This window comes from Dama dama, chromosome 29 (assembly GCF_033118175.1).
Source record: "Dama dama isolate Ldn47 chromosome 29, ASM3311817v1, whole genome shotgun sequence".
Lineage (NCBI taxonomy): Eukaryota > Metazoa > Chordata > Mammalia > Artiodactyla > Cervidae > Dama > Dama dama.
The window spans coordinates 52093978-52115434 of NC_083709.1; the positions used below are offsets into that span (position 1 = coordinate 52093978).

Consider the following 21457-nt stretch of genomic DNA (forward strand, 5'->3'; position numbering starts at 1 on the left):
ACAGCTGACAGTCGTCTCTTTATCTCTCAGCTTAACTGGAACACTTCGGGCTTAAAATTTGCCAGCCCTAGTCCCTCAACAGTTTTTCTTCTTTGAAAATAAAATTAGAACCGGGAGCAGTTTACATCAAAGTGCTGAAGCATCAAGATGGTAAACATAGAAACTTGTTGATTCCAGACATAAGGCTCCAGATTAATTCTAGCTTATGAGAGTAAACCCCTGATTCTTTCAGTTTTACATATTTTTCTCTTGGATCTTTGGTCACTTTCCCAAAGCCAATTTTTTTTCTTTTAATAAAAATTCTCAGAAGTATGAATGCCTTATGTTTCCTAACAAAATTAAAAATCAAATTGGAAAGGATCCTATTTTCTTTTGTAACACCTACCTGAAAGGAAAGTGCCATAGCTTTTAGATAAAGCAGCCAAGGCAACTGGGTTTAAGGTCCACCTTTGTTTTACAGTTGCCCCAAATCTAGATTTTTATAGGAAGCACGAGACATCCCGTTATATTTTGTTTTTTATTATAAATATTCTTTAAATGATATGTTTATTTCCCTTTGGATTAAGTGAAAGGCTCAGTACTCAGAACAATAACAACAGAACACTGCAGGACATTTTGCAGTTGTTAGAGCACTTTCTTATCTTTATATACTATCTCATTGGATCCTTATGACCTCCTTGATAAGGCAGGCAAAGGAGCTGTTATTTAATATGTGAGTTTTATGATTCAGTCTAGGCTGAGATACCACAGGTCCCAGGAACAGGCAGCTGTCTGCTAAAGTTTATATATTTATATAATATATATCATTATATCTAATATTTAATATATAATACATATTATATAAATATATACAATTTGAATAATATAATAAAGATATATAATATATGAATATATAAATTTTTAAATTGGAGGATCATTTCTTTACAGTGTTGTGATGGTCTCTAGCATACATCAATGCAAATTAGTTATATATATATATCCCTTCCCTCTTGAAGCTCTGTGACTGCCCTCTCCCACACCTCTAGGTCATCACAGAGTGCCAGGCTGGGCTCCTTGTGTTATACAGCAGCTTCCTACTAATTATCTGTTTTACACATGATAGTGTATATGTGTCGATGCTACTTTCTCAATTTGTCCTAACTCTCCTTCTCCTGCTGTGTCCATAAGTCCATTCTCTAGATCTGCATCTCCGTTTCACCTCTGTAAACAGGTTCATCAGTACTGCTTTTCTAGATTTTATATACATATATATACACACACACATTAATATACTATATTTGTTTTTCTGTCTGACTTTACTCTGTATAACAGAAATATATAAAATTTATGTATAAATGTACACATTTATATTATATATATATTTATAATATGTTATATATATTTACATATAAAATACATTATATATTATCTATATATGTTTGAAAAACTTTTGTGGTCATCTTCTTATGGCAGCCTCATGTTTTATACTTAACTTTACCTAGAAGTATGAGTTGCTATAGAGCTTCCCTGGTGCCTCAATGGTAAAGAATCTGCCTGCCAATGCTGGAGATGCAAGTTTGAGCCCTAGTCAGGAATATTCCCTGGAGAAGGAAATGGCAACCCACTCCAGAATTCTCGCCTGGGAAATCCCGTGGAGCCCGGAGAGCTACAGTCCACGGGGTCGCAAGAGTCAGTCACCACTTAGTGACTCTAAACAACAACAACAATGAGTTGCTGCATCCAAAAGATGAGTTGAAGAGTGGACTTTGAGATTTGCTATTGGAGAACAAGGCTTAGCTGAACTCTGGCTAATTTTTACTTATGAGCTGAGAAGGCTATCTTAGATAGGCTTTTAAACTGCAGACTCACTTAAGCCTTCTACCTCAGAGCAGTTCCAGCCAGCGGTACCAGATATCAAAGAAGGACAGTATGGTACTGGCACAAAGACAGAAATATAGATCAATGGAACAGAATAGAAAGCCCAGAGATAAATCCACTTACCTATGGACACCTTATCTTCAACAAAGGAGGCAAGGATATACAATGGAAAAAAGACAACCTCTTTAACAAGTGGTGCTGGGAAAACTGGCCAACCACTTGTAAAAGAATGAAACTAGAACACTTTCTAACACCATACACAAAAATTAACTCAAAATGGATTAAAGATCTAAATGTAAGACCAGAAACTATAAAACTCCTAGAGGAGAACATAGGCAAAACACTCTCCGACATAAATCACAGCAGGATCCTCTATGACCCACCTCCCAGAATATTGGAAATAAAAGCAAAAATAAACAAATGGGACCTAATGAAACTTAAAAGCTTTTGCACTACAAAGGAAACTATAAGTAAGGTGAAAAGACAGCCCTCAGATTGGGAGAAAATAATGGCAAACGAAGCAACAGACAAAGGATTAATCTCAAAAATATACAAGCAACTCCTGAAGCTCAATTCCAGAAAAATAAATGACCCAATCAAAAAATGGGCCAAAGAACTAAACAGACATTTCTCCAAAGAAGACATACAGATGGCTAACAAACACATGAAGAGATGCTCAACATCACTCATTATCAGAGAAATGCAAATCAAAACCACAATGAGGTACCATTACACGCCAGTCAGGATGGCTGCTATCCAAAAGTCTACAAGCAATAAATGCTGGAGAGGATGTGGAGAAAAGGGAACCCTCTTACACTGTTGGTGGGAATGCAAACTAGTACAGCCGCTATGGAGAACAGTGTGGAGATTTCTTAAAAAACTGGAAATAGAACTGCCATATGACCCAGCAATACCACTCCTGGGCATACACACCGAGGAAACCAGATCTGAAAGAGACACATGCACCCCAATGTTCATCGCAGCACTGTTTATAATGGCCAGGACATGGAAGCAACCTAGATGCCCATCAGCAGATGAATGGATAAGGAAGCTGTGGTACATATACACCATGGAATATTACTCAGCCATTAAAAAGAATTCCTTTGAACCAGTCCTAATGAGATGGATGAAGCTGGAGCCCCTTATACAGAGTGAAGTAAGCCAGAAAGATGAAGAACATTACAGCATACTAACACATATATATGGAATTTAGAAAGATGGTAATGATAACCCTATATGCAAAACAGAAAAAGAGACACAGATGTACAGAACAGACTTTTGGACTCTGTGGGAGAAGGCGAGGGTGGGATGTTTTGAGAGAACAGCATCGAAACATGTATATTATCTAGGGTGAAACAGATCACCAGCCCAGGTGGGATGCATGAGATAAGTGCTCGGGCCTGGTGCACTGGGAAGACCCAGAGGGATTGGGTAGAGAGGGAGGTGGGAGGGGGGATCGGGATGGGGAATACATGTTAACTCCATGGCTGATTCATGTCAATGTATGACAAAACCCACTACAATATTGTAAAGTAATTAGCCTCCAACTAATAAAAATAAATGAAAAAAAAAAAAAAACAAAAACAAACAAACAAAAACAAAGAAGGGATCCGGGAGTGAACTCAATGTGAAAATTTTCATCAATGTGAAAATACTGAAAGACTGACTTGCCGGCAGTTTTGTTACATGTCTACTAGACCTTAGCCCACCATATCCAGATGTTATTAAACTCCATCTCCAGTGATTTGTTTGTTGGGATGATGTAAACATGCTAATTCAAACATGTACTTAGTCATAAGTACTACAGAGGGCTTTTTCTTCTAAATAAATGTTTCACTGAAGCATAATGTATATTTTACATGCATGAGGCACAACTGATGCATAGCTCAAGCACTTTCCATAAAGAAATACACCCAAGTAACTACCATTGTAGATTAAGAAACAGAACCCATTCCTCAAACTCTCTTGATCCCCGTTCCAATTACTACCTTCTACTCCTCCCCAGAGATAACCTCTATCCTGACTTTGTCACCAATGACTAGCTTTTCTGATTATTTTTTTTCCCAACTATAGAAAAATGAAAGTGAAGTCGCTCAGTCGTGTCTGACTCTTCTTTGCTACCCCGTGGACTGTAGCCTACCAGGTTTCTCTGTCCATGGGATTTTCCAGGCAAAAGTACTGGAGTGGGCTGCCATTTCCTTCTCCAGGAGATCTTCACAACCCAGGGATTGAACCCAGGTCTCCCGCATTGTAGGCAGACACTTTACTGTCTGAGCCACCGGGAAAGTCAGGGAAGTTTCTAACTACATAGAGGTATAATTGACAGATAAAACTATAATATATTTTAAGTGTACAGCGTGATGATTTGATAACTGATACACATTGTGATGGAGAAGGAAATGGCAACCTACTCCAGTATCCTTGCCTAGAGAATCCAATGGGCAGAGAAACCCTGCAGGCTACAGTCCATAGGGTCGCAAAGAGTTTGGACATGACCGAAGTGGCAGCATGCATGCACAATGCAGGTATCTTGTGATCTATGTAGATGGGAGTTTTTAAAAAGGGGCTGAGAGTTCAGTGTGCAGAAAATAGAACCAAGAAGTCTGCTAAGCTCTTTAGAAAGTCGATGTTTGAAGATAAATCAGAAAAAGAGGGACCTGGATCTTGTCCTTTTTAAATCTATTGCAACTTTCTTAAAGTAGAATTCCAGGAACAGCTGATTCTGCTTCATATATTTGCTATAATTAGTCATTGTTTATTTGGCTGTTCTATAGCAAAGTAAAAGAGTCATTAATAACCACTGACATTCCAGTAAAATATTATTGCACCCAATGATGTAGCAGTGTGTAATTAGGTTAATAGATATTTTAATACCTACTATGGGCACACACCAGGACTTCCCTGGTGGCTCAGATGGTAAAGCGTCTATCTACAATGCAGGAGACCAGGGTTCAATCCCTGGGTCGGGAAGATCCCCTGGAGAAGGAAATGGCACCCCACTCCAGTACTATTGCCAGGAAAATCCCATGGATGGAGGAGCCTGGTAGGCTACAGTCCATGGGATTGCAAAGAGTCTGACACAACTGAGCGACTTCACTTTCTTTCTTTTTTTCTGGGCACACACTGTGCTGGATGTGGGAGGCACAAAACTGGATTATGCTAGCCCCTGTGTATGTAGTGAGCTTTTAGGGATTTTTCAGGATACTTTTGTATCTGTTACCTTGTTTGAGCACATGAGGGTAAGGTGACTACCGAGACTGGGAAGATAAAATAATGTGTCTTTCTGCTCTTCAGACCTTTGATTCTCATATATTCACTGCAATAATTCTGTTCTAAAGTCTTGACTTTCAAGAAATGCCTTTGTCTTATCCTGATAGCTGTGTACTGCTGCTCTGTGTGCTGCTTAGTCGCTCAGTCGTGTCTGACTCTTTGTGACCCCAGGGACTGTAGCCCACTAGGCTTTTCTGTCCATGGGATTCTCCAGGCAAGAATACTGGAGTGGGTAGCCATTCCCTTCTCCAAAGGATCTTCCCAAACCAGGGACTGAACCCGTCTCCTGCATTGCAGGCAGATTCTTTACTTTCTGAGCCACCAGAGAAGCCTCTGTTCTGATAGCCCCACCCACAGGGATTAATACCTGGAGAAATTCCCTTTGCTCAAAATGATTAATTTTTAATCACTTGATTATATCTTAATATAAGGAACCTAAAATGAGAAAAGATCAAGTAGAGATACTTTTCCCCTTGCTATTCAACAATATTCCTTAAATAGTAGATATTAGGCAACTGAAATCATACAGAATTTATTGAGGGCAAGTCTGACAAGGTACTTTGTCATCCTAGACATTGAAGAGCTATAAAGGTACATAGTTCAGTTCAGTTCAGTCGCTCAGTCATGTCCGACTCTTTGTGACCCCATGAATCACAGCACGCCAGGCCTCCCTGTCTATCACCAACTCCCGGAGTCCATCCAAACCCATGTCCATCGAGTCGGTGATGCCATCCAGCCATCTCATCCTCTGTCGTCCCCTTCTCCTCCTGACCTCAATCCTTCCCAGCATTAGGGTCTTTTTCAGTGAGTCAACTCTTTGCGTGAGGTGGCCAAAGTATTGGAGTTTCACCTTCAACATCAGTCCTTCCGGTGAACACCCAGGACTGATCACCTTTAGGATGGACTGGCTGGATCTCCTTGCAGTCCAAGGTACTCTCAAGAGTCTTCCTACTTTTGCATTCCAGTCCCCTATAATGAGAAGGACATCTTTTTTGGATGTTAGTTCTTAAAGGTCTTGTAGGTCTTCATAGAACTGTTCAACTTCAGCTTCTTCAGCATTACTGCTGGGGCATAGGCTTGGATTACCATGATATTGAATGGTTTGCCTTGGAAACGAAGAGAGATCATTGTGTCATTTTTGAGATTGCATCCAGGTACTGCATTTTGGACTCTTTTGTTGACCATGATGGCTACGTCGTTTCTTCTAAGGGATTCCTGCCCACAGTAGTAGATATAATGGTCATCTGAGTTAAATTCACCCATTCCAGTCCATCTTAGTTTGCTGATTCCTAGAATGTTGATGTTCATTCTTGCCATCTCCTGTTTGACCACTTCCAATTTGCCTTGATTCATGGACCTAACATTCCAGGTTCCTATGCAATATTGCTCTTCTCAGCATCGGACCTTGCTTCTGTCACCAGTCACATCCACAACTGGGTATTGTTTTTGCTTTGGCTCCATCTCTTCATTCTTTCTGGAGTTATTTCTCCACTGATCTCCAGTAGCATATTGGGTACCTACCGACCTGGGTAGTCCTATCTTTTTGCCTTTTCATACTGTTGATGGGGTTCTCAAGGCAAGAATACTGAAGTGGTTTGCCATTCCCTTCTCCAGTGGAGCACATTCTGTCAGACCTCTCCACCATGACCAGGCCGTCTTGGGTGGCCCCACACAGCATTGCAAGAGGGCATCAGAGGGCAGACGCACTGAAACCATAATCGCAGAAAACTAGCCAATCTGATCACATGGGCTGCAGCCTTGTCTAACTCAATAAAGGTACATAAGATGCAGCTTATGCCCTCAAAGAACTAACACATTGGTGGTGGTGATAGTGTGTGTGTGTGGAGGGAAAGTGTTAAGGAGGTAAAACCATATACAATGACCATGTGAACACAAAGACCCCATACCCAGAGAGGAAGCCTAAGGCAGGAAGGGCTACTTTGGGTTGATTATGGCAATGAAAAACAAATTGTATTGTTATGATGATAGAGCTGCTGTTATAAAACTAATCCCAAAATGTACAATGGGTCAAACACAGCAAAAGGTTTTTTTCTCAGTCATTAAAAGTTAAAAACAAGTGTTCCTGATTGGTGATTAATTCTACTCCAAATGGTGATTCAGAGATTCAGATCCTTCCAACTTGTGGGCCCACCATCTTTAATGTGTGGCTTCTAGGATTGTGGGGCTTGTCCACATTAAACTGGCAGAAGGGGAAGGAACAGGCAGGATGAGAAGCTTTAATAGCCGTATCTGAAAAGAGTATGCATTATCTCCACTAGAGTTCCACTGGCTAGAACTCTACATGGCCACAGCAAACCTCATGGGAGGCTAAGAAATGTAGTTCAGCTGTGCGTCCAGGAAAAGATGCATTTATTGACTGCTAGCAATCTTTGCCACAAGATTCAGGATGGCGGGACATTTTAGATAGGTTTTGAAGCAACGTGAAGTATTCTGAGAGACTGGAAAGGAAGATTAATCCATGCAACATGAAAAGCAGGAAGAAGGACTCAGAAATCAACAACAAAAATGCAACAGCATATTTGAAAAATAAGAAATGATTGGGACTTCCCTGTTGATCCAGTGATTAAGACTCTGTGCTTCCATAGCAGGGGCTCCAGTTTGATCCCTGGTTGGGGAACTAAGATCCCGCATACTGCGTGGTGACCCCCACCCGCCAAAAATAAAAGAAAAAAGAGAGTTCAGCTTTTGTAAAGGAACATGTGGGAGGGGTCATGAGAGAAAGTATTGGAAAGGCAGACTGAGGCTATTTCCAACCTGAAGCCACATTTTGAGAGGTTTTGAAATCCACAATGAGGAGCCTGTATCTACCATGTTTCTTTATTTTCCAGTGTTTTCCTTTTTTTGCTATGAGAGCTCACTCCCAGTTTTAGGGAAATTTTGACCCAGATTCACTTACTTTCTTTTCCTTCTGGTCTTTCCTAGAAAGTGAGGTTTATTTGTCTCCAGCATGTGATGGTGGGAGTCAAGAAGAGGGGAGCAGACCCTCAGCATGAGCAGCTTCAGTTTTAGCTTTTGTACCAGAGAGTTTCAGAGACTCCACCGGGACCTCCTGCCAAAAAGAGGCCAGGCTCCTCCAGTCAGCCTGGTATCTGCTGAATGCTATGTTTGGGATGGATCCCAAGTTCAGTAGAAGGAGAAGGGAGGGGAATTCCTTTCTGACTTTAGGACACAATCAACTCATGCTTGGGATCCCGGAATTTAATTACCCATATTGTTATCTTAGCTTGCATAACTGCAACTGTGGCTCATAATTATAAAAGTATCCAGTCCTTTAAAATCCAGCCTCAGCCTTTAGCCTAATGACCTCCTACGAGTGATTAACTGAAAAGGGTGGAGTTGGGGAAATCCTTTCTCCTCCCTTAAGTTCTGCCAACTTGGCTTTGAACCAACAAGAAAGTTTTAACCAGAGAATATATATCTCACACCCTCTAGCCTTTCTCTTACCCTCACCTCTGCCCCATGTTGCATTCTATTTTATGGTCATATACATTCATTTTAGCTAAATTAATTTTGAGCCAGCCTTCACTGTGAACTGCCCTTGAAAGCTTCTGTGTGAATGATTTCTCCTTTGTTAAACTTCTGACCGTGAAATTAATGGCTTTGAAAACTTTTTCTCTCCAGTTTGGGGAGGATTTATTTCACTATTCCTACCAGGATGTAAGCATGATTATATATTTTTCTTGGAATATTCTGAGAATAAGAGAGCAGCTCATAGAAAGACTGTTCCAGTTCTATTGGCTCAGTTGGTAAAGAATCTGCCTGCAATGCAGGAAACCCAGGGGTCAGGAAGATCCCCTGGAGAAGAAGGAGATGGCAACCCACTTGAGTAATCTTGCCTGGGAAATCCCATGGACAGAGGAACCTGGTGGGCTACAGTCCATGGGTTTGCAAGAGTCAGACATAATTTAGTAACTAAACCACCAAAGTGTGTGTGTAGGGGGGCGGGGGGCGGGTAAAGCTAAGCAGTGAACCACAGTGTCTACTATTTTCTAGGAGTTGAATTGCTGGTTCATGGGATGTGTATATATTCATCTTTAGTATGTGCATGCTAAGTCACTTCAGTCATATCTGACTGTGCAATTCTATGGACTATAGCCTGCCAGGATCCTCTGTCCTTGGGATTCTCCAGGGAAGAATACTGGAGTGGGTTGCCATGCCCTCCTCATGTTCATCTTTAGTAGATAATGTCAAACAGTATTCCAAAATGTTTGCACCCAAATACCAGCTTAATTTAGATTCTCAGATCCCCAGTTGGATCTTACCACAAAGGTTAAGGAATATATATAGAAGGGAAACATAAATGTGAGAATATGCTATCCATAAACTTTCACCTATGGCTTCACATCTTGAAAACTGTCCACATTGTTCAGGGTGTTCTAAAATTTAGTTTATGGCATAAACAAATCTTAAAGACTTGCTTATGTGCTGCGAAAAAAAAAAAAAAAGAAAGAAAGAAGAAATATGGATTGATTGTTGCCTTAAATTCTGTTTTTCAGAGTGGCCAAATCAATGAAGGTGCCTGTGTATGAGACCCCAGCTGGATGGAGATTCTTCTCAAATCTGATGGACTCTGGCCGGTGCTCTCTGTGTGGAGAAGAGAGCTTTGGCACTGGTAGGCTTTATTGGGTTGGTATTACTGGAGAGGGTGGCTGCAGCACTCTATGACCCCAGTTTAGAAACCTGTGAATCCACTGTGAATCAAAGGCTGGAGAAGCAGTTAGAGGCAAAAAAAAAAAAAAAAATTAGAATAAACCTAGTGGGGTACATGCTATGACACACTCACATCTTCTGCCCATTTTCCCTTCTTTTTAAAAATTTCCCTTTCTTTCAAAACTTTCTATTTTGGAAATTAAAAAAACATGTGTACATATATCTTATCTTTTGGCTTGCATAGTTCCCAAGAAAAGTGAAAGTGAAAGTTGCTCAGTCATGTCCGACTCTTTGTGACTCACAGTCCATGGAATTCTCCAGGCCAGAATACTGAAGAGGGTAGCCTTTCCCTTCTCCAGGGAATCTTCCCAACCCAGGGATTGAACCCCGGTCTCCCGCATTGCAGGCGGATTCTTTACCAGCTGAGTCACAAAGGGAAGCCCATAGTTCCCAAGAAGTCAGCTCCAATTACTACTGTTGCTCTGTATTCAAATTTCCCCTACCTCCCACTTCTGTCTGCCTTTAATATTTTCTTTTTATCTTTTGTTTATAACAGTTTAATTATAGTATATCTAGGTACATGTATTTTTAAAATTCTTCTTGGGGTTCTTTGGGATTCTTGTATCTGTTGTTTGTTGTCTTTCATTAATTTTAGAAAATTCTCAGCCATTATCCTTTTTAATATCTCTTGTTCCCTATTCTGTCATCTCCTCTGAGGCTCCAGTTACTCGTATGTTAGATAATTTGTGTCCATATGTTTGTCTCAGAGCTTTTACAAGCACTATTTGGTTTTGTTTACTCTTTTTTCTTTCTGTGTTTCGATTTAGATAATCTTTATTGGCATATTACTGATTCTTTACTGAGCTGTGTCGTCTTTTGCTGAGCCTAGTGAAGCATTTCTTCATCTCTGATACTGTGTTTTTTATTTCTAGCATTTCTTTTTGACTCTTCTTAAATAATTTTCATCTCTTTGATGCATTTATTGATCTGTTTATGTCTGCTGTTTTTCTTTTCCATTAGATTACTGAACATGTTAAACATAGTTATTATAAACTTTCTGACTGATAATTCCATTATCTGGTTCTTTTCTGGTTCTGGTTCTCTTGATTTCTTTGTCTGTTGATAAAGCAATGGTTTACTCGTTCTTGGTTTTTGTATATCCTGTAATTTTTCATTAAATGCTGGACTGTATGTCTATAAGAACAGTAGAAACTAATGTAAGTAATATTTACACAAAGAAAAGGGTGTATCTTTCTTTCTATCAGAGCATTAGTGTGCAATTAAAGAGTTAAATGTAATTAACTCTTGAGCCGTGTTTGAGTTTCATTGTTCCTGTTATAATCTTTAGTGTGTCACAGGCTTCAAATTCTCCCAGGCGTGGGATATTTTTACTGTGACCTGAAAGTGAGGATGGGTTATGAAGGAGATTTTTCAGTGTTTCCATTTCATTCACAGCTTTCAGCAGTTACTGCATGTAGGTGATACAAAATAGACCTCTAATCACCAAGCGCTTGACCCTTCTCTAATGGTAGCAGACCTCTGCTTAGTATTGGTATAGAATTCTGGGCCCAAGATTTCCTACCCTTTCTCTAAGGTTTTTTACTTCCATTCTTATTTCAGTAGCAGCAAATCTTGCCTGGGTCCTAAGCACAAGAAGGTTTGCAGCTCATTCATCCAGGAACTTTAGGCTTTCATTTCCTATGAAAGAAATGTTTGGGGAACGAGAAGGGTTTCATGCTTATCTCTTGGCAGAAGTTGATTATCTCTTGCATACCAGCAGTAAAAGTCTCTCTTTTTCCAGCCTTTCCTGAGTACCCAGTGGAACCTATGGGAAAGAACTTGGAAGTGTGCCCCTTATATCTGGGACTCCAGGCAATTTTAAAGTAACATGATAAAAGCTATACTTGGCCCTTGCAAATTTTTAAAACTCTTATGTGACTTCTTCTTATTCACTTGTATGGAAGGCATCTGCTTTCCCCTGTACCCTGCCAGAGATAAGATGGTTTTATGTCCTATCTTTCCTTGAAGGGGCTTGAGACTCTTTGGAATCCGCTTTATTGCCTGTGACATCAGATCTCTAATCAGTTCCCAAAAAGTTGTGATTCTGCAGATTTCCTAATCTTTTCTTACTACTGCAATGAGTGTGGCAGGCACTGTCGCGTAGATTTTTGCAATTAGGATCCAAACGACCTTACATTGTAACTGGTTAATATCTCTCTTACGTCTCTTTTAATCTGCATTTATTTCCACTATATTTTCTCTTTCTAATTTATCCATTGAAGAAACTGGGTCATATGTCCTATAGAGCTGTTAATAGCTTTGATTTTAATGTTCCTTTGCGATTTGTTTAGTGTTACATAAAGAGAAACTATTAATAATTTTTTTTTCTGGTTTGCAACCATGATAACGGATTCTTTTATTAACTGTGGTATTTTCTTTTGTAACACTTCTACATTTTTGGCATTCATTTTAGAAATACAGTCTTACAATTTACAATTAAAAGATTTTTTATATGTTTTCTACTATTTAGGCCTTCTATTTTATATTCTTATATTATTGCATTAGCTACAATATTAAAAATAATATTAAAAAGCAATTGTGATAGCTCATGATTTTAATGGAAATTAATTCAGTATTTTACCATCTGTTTTGATGATTGCTTTTTAATGTTAGTAAAATCCTTGTCATGCTTATGTAGTACCCCCTCCATTCTCACATTACCTAGAATCATATACTAAATGGCTGCTGGAAGATGCCCTTTCAGAATCAAGTGACATATTAGTGTTTTTTTCTCCTTTATTATGTGAATGTAATGAAATATCATGATTGATTTGCTGATATCAAACCACCCTTGAATTCCTAACCAAAGTCATATTTGGTCGTGATTAAACAGGTTGTAGTAAAGACACTTTAACTGGTCATAATGATAGCATTTCAGGCTATGTTGGAGTTCCTGAAGGAATTTCCTCCTGAGAAATTTTCTCCTTTTACCAAAATTAGTTAGATTCTAACAGCATTAATGGTATAAAAGGGTTGGCAGGCATCTTTGTCTCCTGGAAAAAGAGAGACTGTATTAAGCTCTTTCAATGATTATGTTTGATATCAGAATGTGTGGCTGACAGGTCTGCTTAGGACAGTTAAAACTGTTACATTTTATCTCTGCTGATGCTTTGAAAAATAGGTGTTCTGTATGTCTAAACCAGTGACTGTGACTCAAAAAACTCAGAAATTGTATATTGTATATAATAACTCTTCCTACTGGTTATTAAAATAACACAGATCTAGCAACTGGGATAGAACTGGTAAGTCCAGATTATTTCCTTTCTCTCTCTGTCTTTATAAACATTTAATAAGTGCTTACAATATACCATAAATTTGTAGTCTTTAAAATTAAATAATAAAATATTATATGTATAAACTATATTATACCCTTAATAACAAATATTTGCTGACTTCAATGTAATAAACATTTATTCAGTACTTACAGAGTACAAGGCACAATATTGGATGATATATAGAATACAAAATGCTTAAGACCATACTTTTAAGAAACTTAAGATCTTTAGGGTACATAGAAAGATGCACAGATAACTTTTCTACAAAACAGAAAATTTGAAGTTCCACAATAGAGAAATAGAAATAGTACTGTGGGAGATAGGAAAAGGAGAAAGTAGTTTGGAACTGGAGGCTCAAAGCCGACTTCTTGGAAGAGATGGGAGTTGGGTAGTTCCTAAAGAATGGGAAGGATTTGCACATATAGAGATGACAGGACAGAGCCTTCTTAGTTGGAGACAGCAATGTCAAGAAAGTAATAGAAGTGGGAGATGAGAGGACATGTGTTGTAAGTAGCTAGCTGTTTATAAGTAAGTAGCTAGTTTATCTAGAGAAGTGTTTTCCAAATATAAATCAAGGCTAATTTGGGGTCATGAGATTGGTACAGTCATGAACAACTTTTTAAGGCAATATAATGGACTAGAAACTATCAGATGCATTGCATTTAGTAAAGGTAAATGTTATTTTGGGAAATTTTATATACAAATATACACACAGGTATCTATGTGTATAGTAGGTCTTACTGTAAAACATATTTATTGTGGGTCATGGCCAAAAAACTGAAAAAGACTGGTCTATACCAGGGATTGGGAAACTTTTTCTGTAAAGGGCCAGGTAGTAAATATTTTAGACTTTGTGAACTTAGAGGCTATGTACAGTCTCTTCCAGAGTTACTCAACTGAATAACCACAGCACAAAAGCAGCCATAGACAGTATATACATGAGTATGATTGTGTGCCAATAAAAATTTACTTACAAAAATAGGCCTAAGTCCAAATTTGGCCCATGGGCTGAAGTTTACTAACCTCTGACATATAGGGTAGGATAGAGAAGGGAGTATCAAGAAACAGTTTCTTCCAATCAAGAAATTGGAAATACCCATGGCAAGGGGCTCACTTTAGAAGCCCTTTGCCTGCCTAGCTTAGATGTTGAGTGTGCTCAGTTCCCCAGTTGTGTCTGACTCTTTTGCGACCCCATGGACTATAGCCCACTAGGCTCCTCTGTCCATGGGATTTCCCAGGCAAGAATACTGGAGTGGGTTGCCATTTCCTTCTCCAGGGGATCTAGGAATCCATCCATGGTCTGCAGGGGAGGAGGGATATCTGTTTGCAGCCACTCTCCAGCAATCTTTGCTTTCAGATTGTTATGCTAGTTGCAGCATGTAGGCTGGACTAGAAGGGAAATTTTAAAAATCTCTCACTGTTCTGTTTGCCCGCCCTTCTCCTTTCAAGGAGCACAACAGATTTTTCAATGTGTAGAACCCAGCCCCATCATTCTTCAGGTTCGGATGACATTAGCCTGATTTGACAGATGAAGCTCCTGAACCCATGAAGCAGTTAAGTGACTCACCCAGGGCCCCAGAGCCTGGAAAAGGCCTCTACTTGAATTAAATGACAGTTGAACTAACAGACAGGTCTCCTGCCCTACGGTGCATACTGCTTTCCACTGTGCCAATCAGTCTTTCCCATGAAAGCAATGGCTAATTCCATCTCTCCAGCACTTAACAGTAGATGACTGTTAGAAGGCCTGAGGAACTGGACCACTCATTCTTGGAAGGAGAAAGCGGCTTCATGCTGTTCCTTATTAATGCTGGTTCTTGGAGAGACGTTGAGCTAGATATGTTAAGAATCGCCTGGGAAGCTTGATAAAAATACAGATTTTCTATCCTACCCTTGCTTGAAATCCCTGGCTCAAGCCTGAGAATCTGCATTTTAAGTAAATGTCCTTATGTGATTCTGATATGCAGTCAAGAGCAGGAAATGTTGCTCTGGTGAGAACTGGTATTTGTTTTTCACCAGGAATGTTATAACAAGTATCTCTGAGATGTGATGCCAGGTTCAGCTCAGGAAGTCTAGAGGCCCAGGAACATGAGGCTGATGATCACCTGCCACTTACAGACAAACCACATGGCCTCTCTGACCCCTTACAGTTCCCACCTGTAAAAGTCAGCAGCTCACAGGCGCTTCCCACCTATCTTAGGATATAGTTCTCAAAATCAAGTGAGCTAATAAGGGAAGGGGAAAGCAGAGAGATGGAAAGATTCTAAACCTGAGACTGGGCAGACACTTCTAAAACTTATCAAAGCTTTCTCTAGTGAGTGAAGTAAAAGTCGCTCAGTTATGTTTGACTCTTTGCGAACCCATGGACTATACAGTCTGTGGAATTCTCTAGGCCAGAATGCTGGAGTGGGTAGCCTTTCCCTTCTCCAGGGGATCTTCCCAATCCAGGGATCGAACCCCAGTTTCCCTCATTGCAGGTGGATTCTTTACCAGCTGAGCCACATGGGAAGCTCAAAGCTTTCTCTGGTGGTGGCCTTTTTCAATGCCCTTGGGGCATGAAGCTGTGTGCCAACTAGGAATGCAGACTTTAGTGCCAGGAAAGCTTGAAAATATGGATCTGCCTCAGGCTCAAGATGCCAAGCTTTTTGTCCAAGATGAGCAAGATATACCCTGAGTGGGAATTTCCCTTACCAGCATCTTGAACTCCCAGAACTTTCCAAGGTAACATGCTAGTGGTAACATCAGAGTCCATGCTTCTTGCCCATGGAAAGGTGCCAGTCTTAGATAATAGGAAACCTGTATTTATTGCTCTGTCAGAGAACCAAGGTCATTTCAGAAGCAAAATCATCTTTTGTGCTAGCAAAGATATTCACCCACTTCCTTGGAAGGGCTTTGGAAAACTCTTTTCAGAAGGAAAGGAGAATGTTTTATAAATCCTCAGCTTTGAATAGAAAATAACTGTTCCTCTAAATGGCATTCTGGTTACTTTTCTCAAGTTCCAAATTGGGAAGAATCTGGACTCGTTCCCACACACAAAAGGGGGTACTAAAATCCTAAAACTAAGAGTTAAAAAACCAACAACTTTGAAGTTTGGGAGCATTTGTTGATGATGTTTTACTGGTTGCCATCATTGCCATCAGTTTTCTAAGAAGTCATGCAATCTGGGGAGTGTATGAATTACCATGCCTAGAACTTGTCCTTTTACAGATAATGCAAAGAATTGCTGGGTTTGTGATGGCCTAGAAGAGCTCCAAGCTGACCACCATCTTGAGTATGACTGTTACTTTTGTTCTGTATTTTTAAAAAGCTAATGTCAATAGTCAAACAAAATAAGGCAATACAATAAATGTTTACTTTGCCCAAGAAAGTGTTCTCTGATAAGTTTTCCACAATGACAATACTTGTCTTTTACAATTAGCACTTAGTATGTACCGGAGTGTTGCTAAGCCTTTTGTACACAACCATCTCTTTCTGGAAATTTGGAGTTGAACCCGGGTCTCCTGACACCAACATGACTGTTTCTGCTGTGAACTCTGGAGTTCAGCCTGGTGCTAATAAAGCTGGTTCCTTTACAGGCTGTAGCACAAAAGGAAGAGGCCCCATGGTATGTGTGTACTTCATGTCACAGGAAATCGCAAGTATCTTTCCAGTCTTTTGAGATTTTTCTGGATCCCTCTGCTTGCCATGTGACTGTAAATGCCCTGAGAACAAAAGCCATGTCTATCTTGCTCAGCTCTATTTTGTTTTATATATGATAGGCTTTGAGTATTTATAGGGTAGGTGGAAGGATAGAAGGAAGGAAGGGAGGGAGGGAGACTGGGAAGATGGATGGAAGTAAATGGACAGAAGGAAAGAAACAAAGAATTTCCATTTTGGTATATTTTCTTTGCATTATTACTAATTATATTTTTATCAGTCTTGAGTGGTTGTATTTCTGGAAATCTAGGCATTAGGGTATCCCAAGATTTGGGAGGATTCATAAAAACAAAACCATATAAACATAGGCCATTTGGAAGGGGGTGAGTAAGATGTTATCCCAGGTGGCACTAGTGGTAAAGAACCTGCCTGTCAATGCAGGAAACATAAGAGACATGAGTTTGATCCTTAGGTCGGGAAGATCCCCTGGAGGAGGGCATGGCAACCCACTCCAGTATTCTTGCCTGGAGAATCCCATGGACAGAGAAGCCTAGTGGGCTACAGTCCCTGGGGTCACAAAGAGTCAGACATGACTGAAACTACAGCACACATACATAGGAATTACATAAAATTTTAAGATAAAGTTTTAACATTTTCAGTCATCCTATCATTATTAGCACAAATTGATAACTAGCAAAGTATTTATAGGAACACTTCATCCCCACATCTGTGTTAATTAAGATTTAAAATTTTAAGTACTATTAAGTATTTGTAATCCAAATTGTATTACCTTGTTTTCTTCCTGTGGTTGGGGACTGCTGACGATTACCTGTAAATAGCCGTGTTCAACAGTGCCTAGGTTCTAGCGTTAGTGATCTTATGTATTTACTAAATTCTTCCAGCATAGACATTCTCTGCTCTATTGTCTTATGGTTTATATTACTGACTTTACTCTCCAGTTACCTTGTGAATGAACATTTAATTTCCGCTAACAGGTAGACAGTTTATAATACTTTCAAGTTCCATACCTCTTCCTTTGTTTATATTTCACACATGAAATATGTACATCCTAACTCAAGTTTGGGTTTACAGGAGTGTTGTTGAACAAATATTGAATAGGTTGAACTGTCTCTAATTTATACATTTATTTTTATTTAATACCAGATTTTTTAAAGGTATGATAAAGGAAAACTTTAGTTCTTTCTCCGTTTAGATAATCGTTAGTTCTTACATTTTGCAGTTTTCACATCTATCCAGTCTCTAGGCCAGAGAAGGAGACCCAGGTATCTGTGAATTTCAGATTATCAAGGTGCTACCACAGCTCTTTCTCTTGTTTGGATAGCAGATGTGACATGAGGACGCTGTGATGACAGCATTATCAGCACTAGGAGAGCAATTTCTTTCCTGGGCAAGTTGAAACAGGATGTGTGTACATGTGCAATTCAATCTAGGCTGGGCTGGAGCACAGAAGTGCTGTGATTGACAGGTCCCAAGAGCCTCCTTATAAACTCTGAAAACTGAAACTCTCATTTGGACCTCTACAAACTCTCAACCTGTGTGCTGGGAAAGAGAACTCCCACTTGGAGTGGTAAGAATGTCTCCATCAGAAAAAAATGTTTTTCCTGATGGCTCCACAGTTCCAGTTCCTCTGACCCTTCAATTCATCCTGCAAGCTGATGAAAAGTGGCAAGAGCGGGTGTTGTGTGAAACTATAGTGTGGAGCAGAAAGGAATGGGCCTCCATCTGAGGCTGTGTCCACGCTTACCAGTGCATCTTGGGACTGGGAATCCTGGGAAACCATCCTTCAGTCCTCACAGATTGAAGAAGTCCAAACAGGCTATAAGGGTTTCTTTTCACAATTTCTAGGGGACTTTTGGGCTTCACTCATAGCTCAGCTGGTAAAGAATCTGCCTACAATGTGGGAGATTTGATCCCTGGGTTGGGAAGATCCCTTGGAGGAGGGCATGGCAACCCACTCCAGTATTCTTGCCTGGACAATCCCCATGGATAGAGGAGCCTGGCGGGCTACAGTCCGTGGGGTCACAAAGAGTTGGACCTGACTGAGCGACTACGCACAGCACAGCACAGGGGACTTTTAACAAGAGGGCCCATCCCTTAGTATTTAAGATGCAATAGCTAAAGTTGTGCTGTGAGGCTCCTTCCCCCTACCCTCCCACTGTCTTCCAGTTGCCAGGTGGCTCCACTGGGAAGTAAGTACAGCGACTAAAGAGTGACAGGTTCTCACCCCTGTGGTGCAGGCATTAAACCCCTTGGAGAGATTTCTGGTTCAGCTAATGACTACTGAGGAACAAGTCTTAGAGAATTGTATTGTTCCCACCAGCACTGGCAACGAAGAAGTGGGCTGGGTTGTGTATGAGTCAGAAGGCCCCCGTGTCCTGTATGTTAGCATGCTTTGTGTAAGGGAAAAGTGTCAGCTGGCCGACCCGATGTTAACGCTTTCTCCTCTGGGATGGATGGCCTGGCTGCCTTAGGGCCTGTGTTAATGCAGCAGTGCTAACACTTATTATTTACTGAGCACCTCCTGAGTGATAAGTACAATGCCTAGGGCCACCTTTATGACATTTCACTGAGACTTTTTGACTCTAAAATGAACTAGCGACCATAATAACTCCAATTTTATAGACAAGGTCATGGAGGATTAGGGAGGAAAGTTGGCCACAGGCCAATCTCATATGGCAGAGCCAGGATTCAAAGCCAGTCTCACTGGCCCCAGTGTACTCTGCTGCCTCTTTTAAGGACATGCCAAGGGGTCCTTCTCCCTGGTCTGGGTGATTCTTTTGGATGGGATGAGATGCATGCCAGGAGACATGGTGTCATGTGAATAGCACAGCACTAGGAAGTGACCTAGTTAGACCTTGACTCTTCCTCTCTGTCATTGAACTACCTTACACAGATCACTTAACTTCTCTGGGCTTCAGTTTTCTCATTTATAAGATGAATCTGTTCAGTGGGATGATCTATAAAATTTTTTCCCGTATATTTTTTAAGATTGCTTCAAGCTTTTTGTGAGGAACGAATCTGATGAATTATATCAAACTACGTACTACAGTTTCACCTAATCATTCATTTACTCATTCAACAAATGTTTACTGTGCACTTTCTATGAGCCAGGGCCAGGATAGAATGATGAGTCATTTCAGATACAGGCCCTTCCCTCATGGAGTTTGCAGTGTGTTGCAACAGTCAGGATATTAGCCAAAAGCCCTGTTGCATTATTGTGTCAAATACCATCACCATCATCAAATTTATTGTTACATCTCATTGGGAGGCAGGATGCCCCCAGGCATCATGAGCCACACAATCAGTTACTTCTGTCCTTCCTTTCTGAGCTGACAGCTGCCTCCAACCCACTTACGTGCAGGACAACTTCGTTTTGCAGTTGGTAAACATTTTAGAGCGTTAATTTTTAAAAATTCTTTTTAATCATGGAAAAGTGACAGTTTTCCCATGAGCCCTGATTTTTGGCCAGATTTGAAGAGCTGAACACAAGCAGTTTGAGACATGGGAAAAAAAATAACCTGTCACAGTTCAATAGCACGTTCTTGAATCTCAGATTCCCTGCAAGGGGTGCCTCCCAGTGTTCCCTCATAACTGCTCTATTTTAAAAGACAGATCCTTGAGTGGATAAAATGAGGATGGGAAGAATTCACTGCCCATTAATGAAAGCTTCACTTGTAGATGAAAAGAATAAATCAATAGGAAAGGAGAAGTAAAGGGGAATTTAGCATCTTATCCTGAATGTCTGGTATGAGGAGGAAAAAATGCAAATCCATCACGCAGATCTTCAGAAGGGCTGCCTCAGGTCTAACTACATGGGGCATTTTATCTGCCTCATTGTGGCTCCTGAGGACCACCAGCATTACTGGGCATTTCCAGCAGTGGTTATGTCCACAGATGTTGGAGCCAAACTGTACAGGTGTGAAGCGTTTCTTCACTTAGTGGCCGTGTGACTGCATACAAATGACTTAACCTCTTATCTGTGAAAAGAAGCTATCAAATGGTCAAAGTTAGATAATAGGTATGTAAAGTACTAAGTGAAGTGCCTGGTACCTTGCTGTTATTCTTCTAAAAATGGAATTTAACTCGCTGTGTCATTCTGTGTCAAGAGCAAGTATATAGAGAAATTTCCCATCATTTCTGGCTCTAGGAAATGTGTGTGCTTAGGTATGTGCTATATAGCACATATTCTAAAAACCATCAGGAACCCCTTTGAGTGAGTGGCCTTCCTTATCAGATGGCCAACCATCCTGGTGTGCCTGGGATGGAGAAGGTTCCTGGTCTGTTCTTCATTTCCTGCTAAAACAGGGAAAGTCCTAGGCACACCAGGATGGGTTGATTACCCCAAGTTTGGCAAGGCCCTCAGTAGATTTCCAGGCAAAAAGGGTGGAGGAAAACCATGATATTAAAGCTGGCTCCAGTGAGAGGCCCCTACCTGACTAAGGCCAGGGGCATCCACTCAACTAGAGACCAATGGGCACTTTACTTTAGTGCTAAATTTGAGCAAATAGGGGAAGGGGCCTAATTCACTCTCCCTCAGTAATCTGCCCCGAATATTGGACTATTTTGAGTAACCCTCTCTGAAAACAATAGTTCTCAACTCTGGCTGCCCATAAGAATTACCCAATGAATTTAAAAAAAAGAAATACTAATGCCTGGCTCCCATTGCCAAA

General features: G+C 40.4%; 1 protein-coding gene across 1 annotated transcript in view; it reads left to right on the forward strand.

Moving 5' to 3' along the window:
• Positions 1-21457, forward strand: part of PGM5 (phosphoglucomutase 5) — a 194802-nt gene that overhangs the window by 110789 nt on the left and 62556 nt on the right. Inside the window, exon 7 of the mRNA XM_061132188.1 lies at positions 9645-9760. Coding sequence (XP_060988171.1) covers positions 9645-9760 — 116 coding nt within the window. The remainder of the gene's footprint in view (positions 1-9644; positions 9761-21457) is intronic.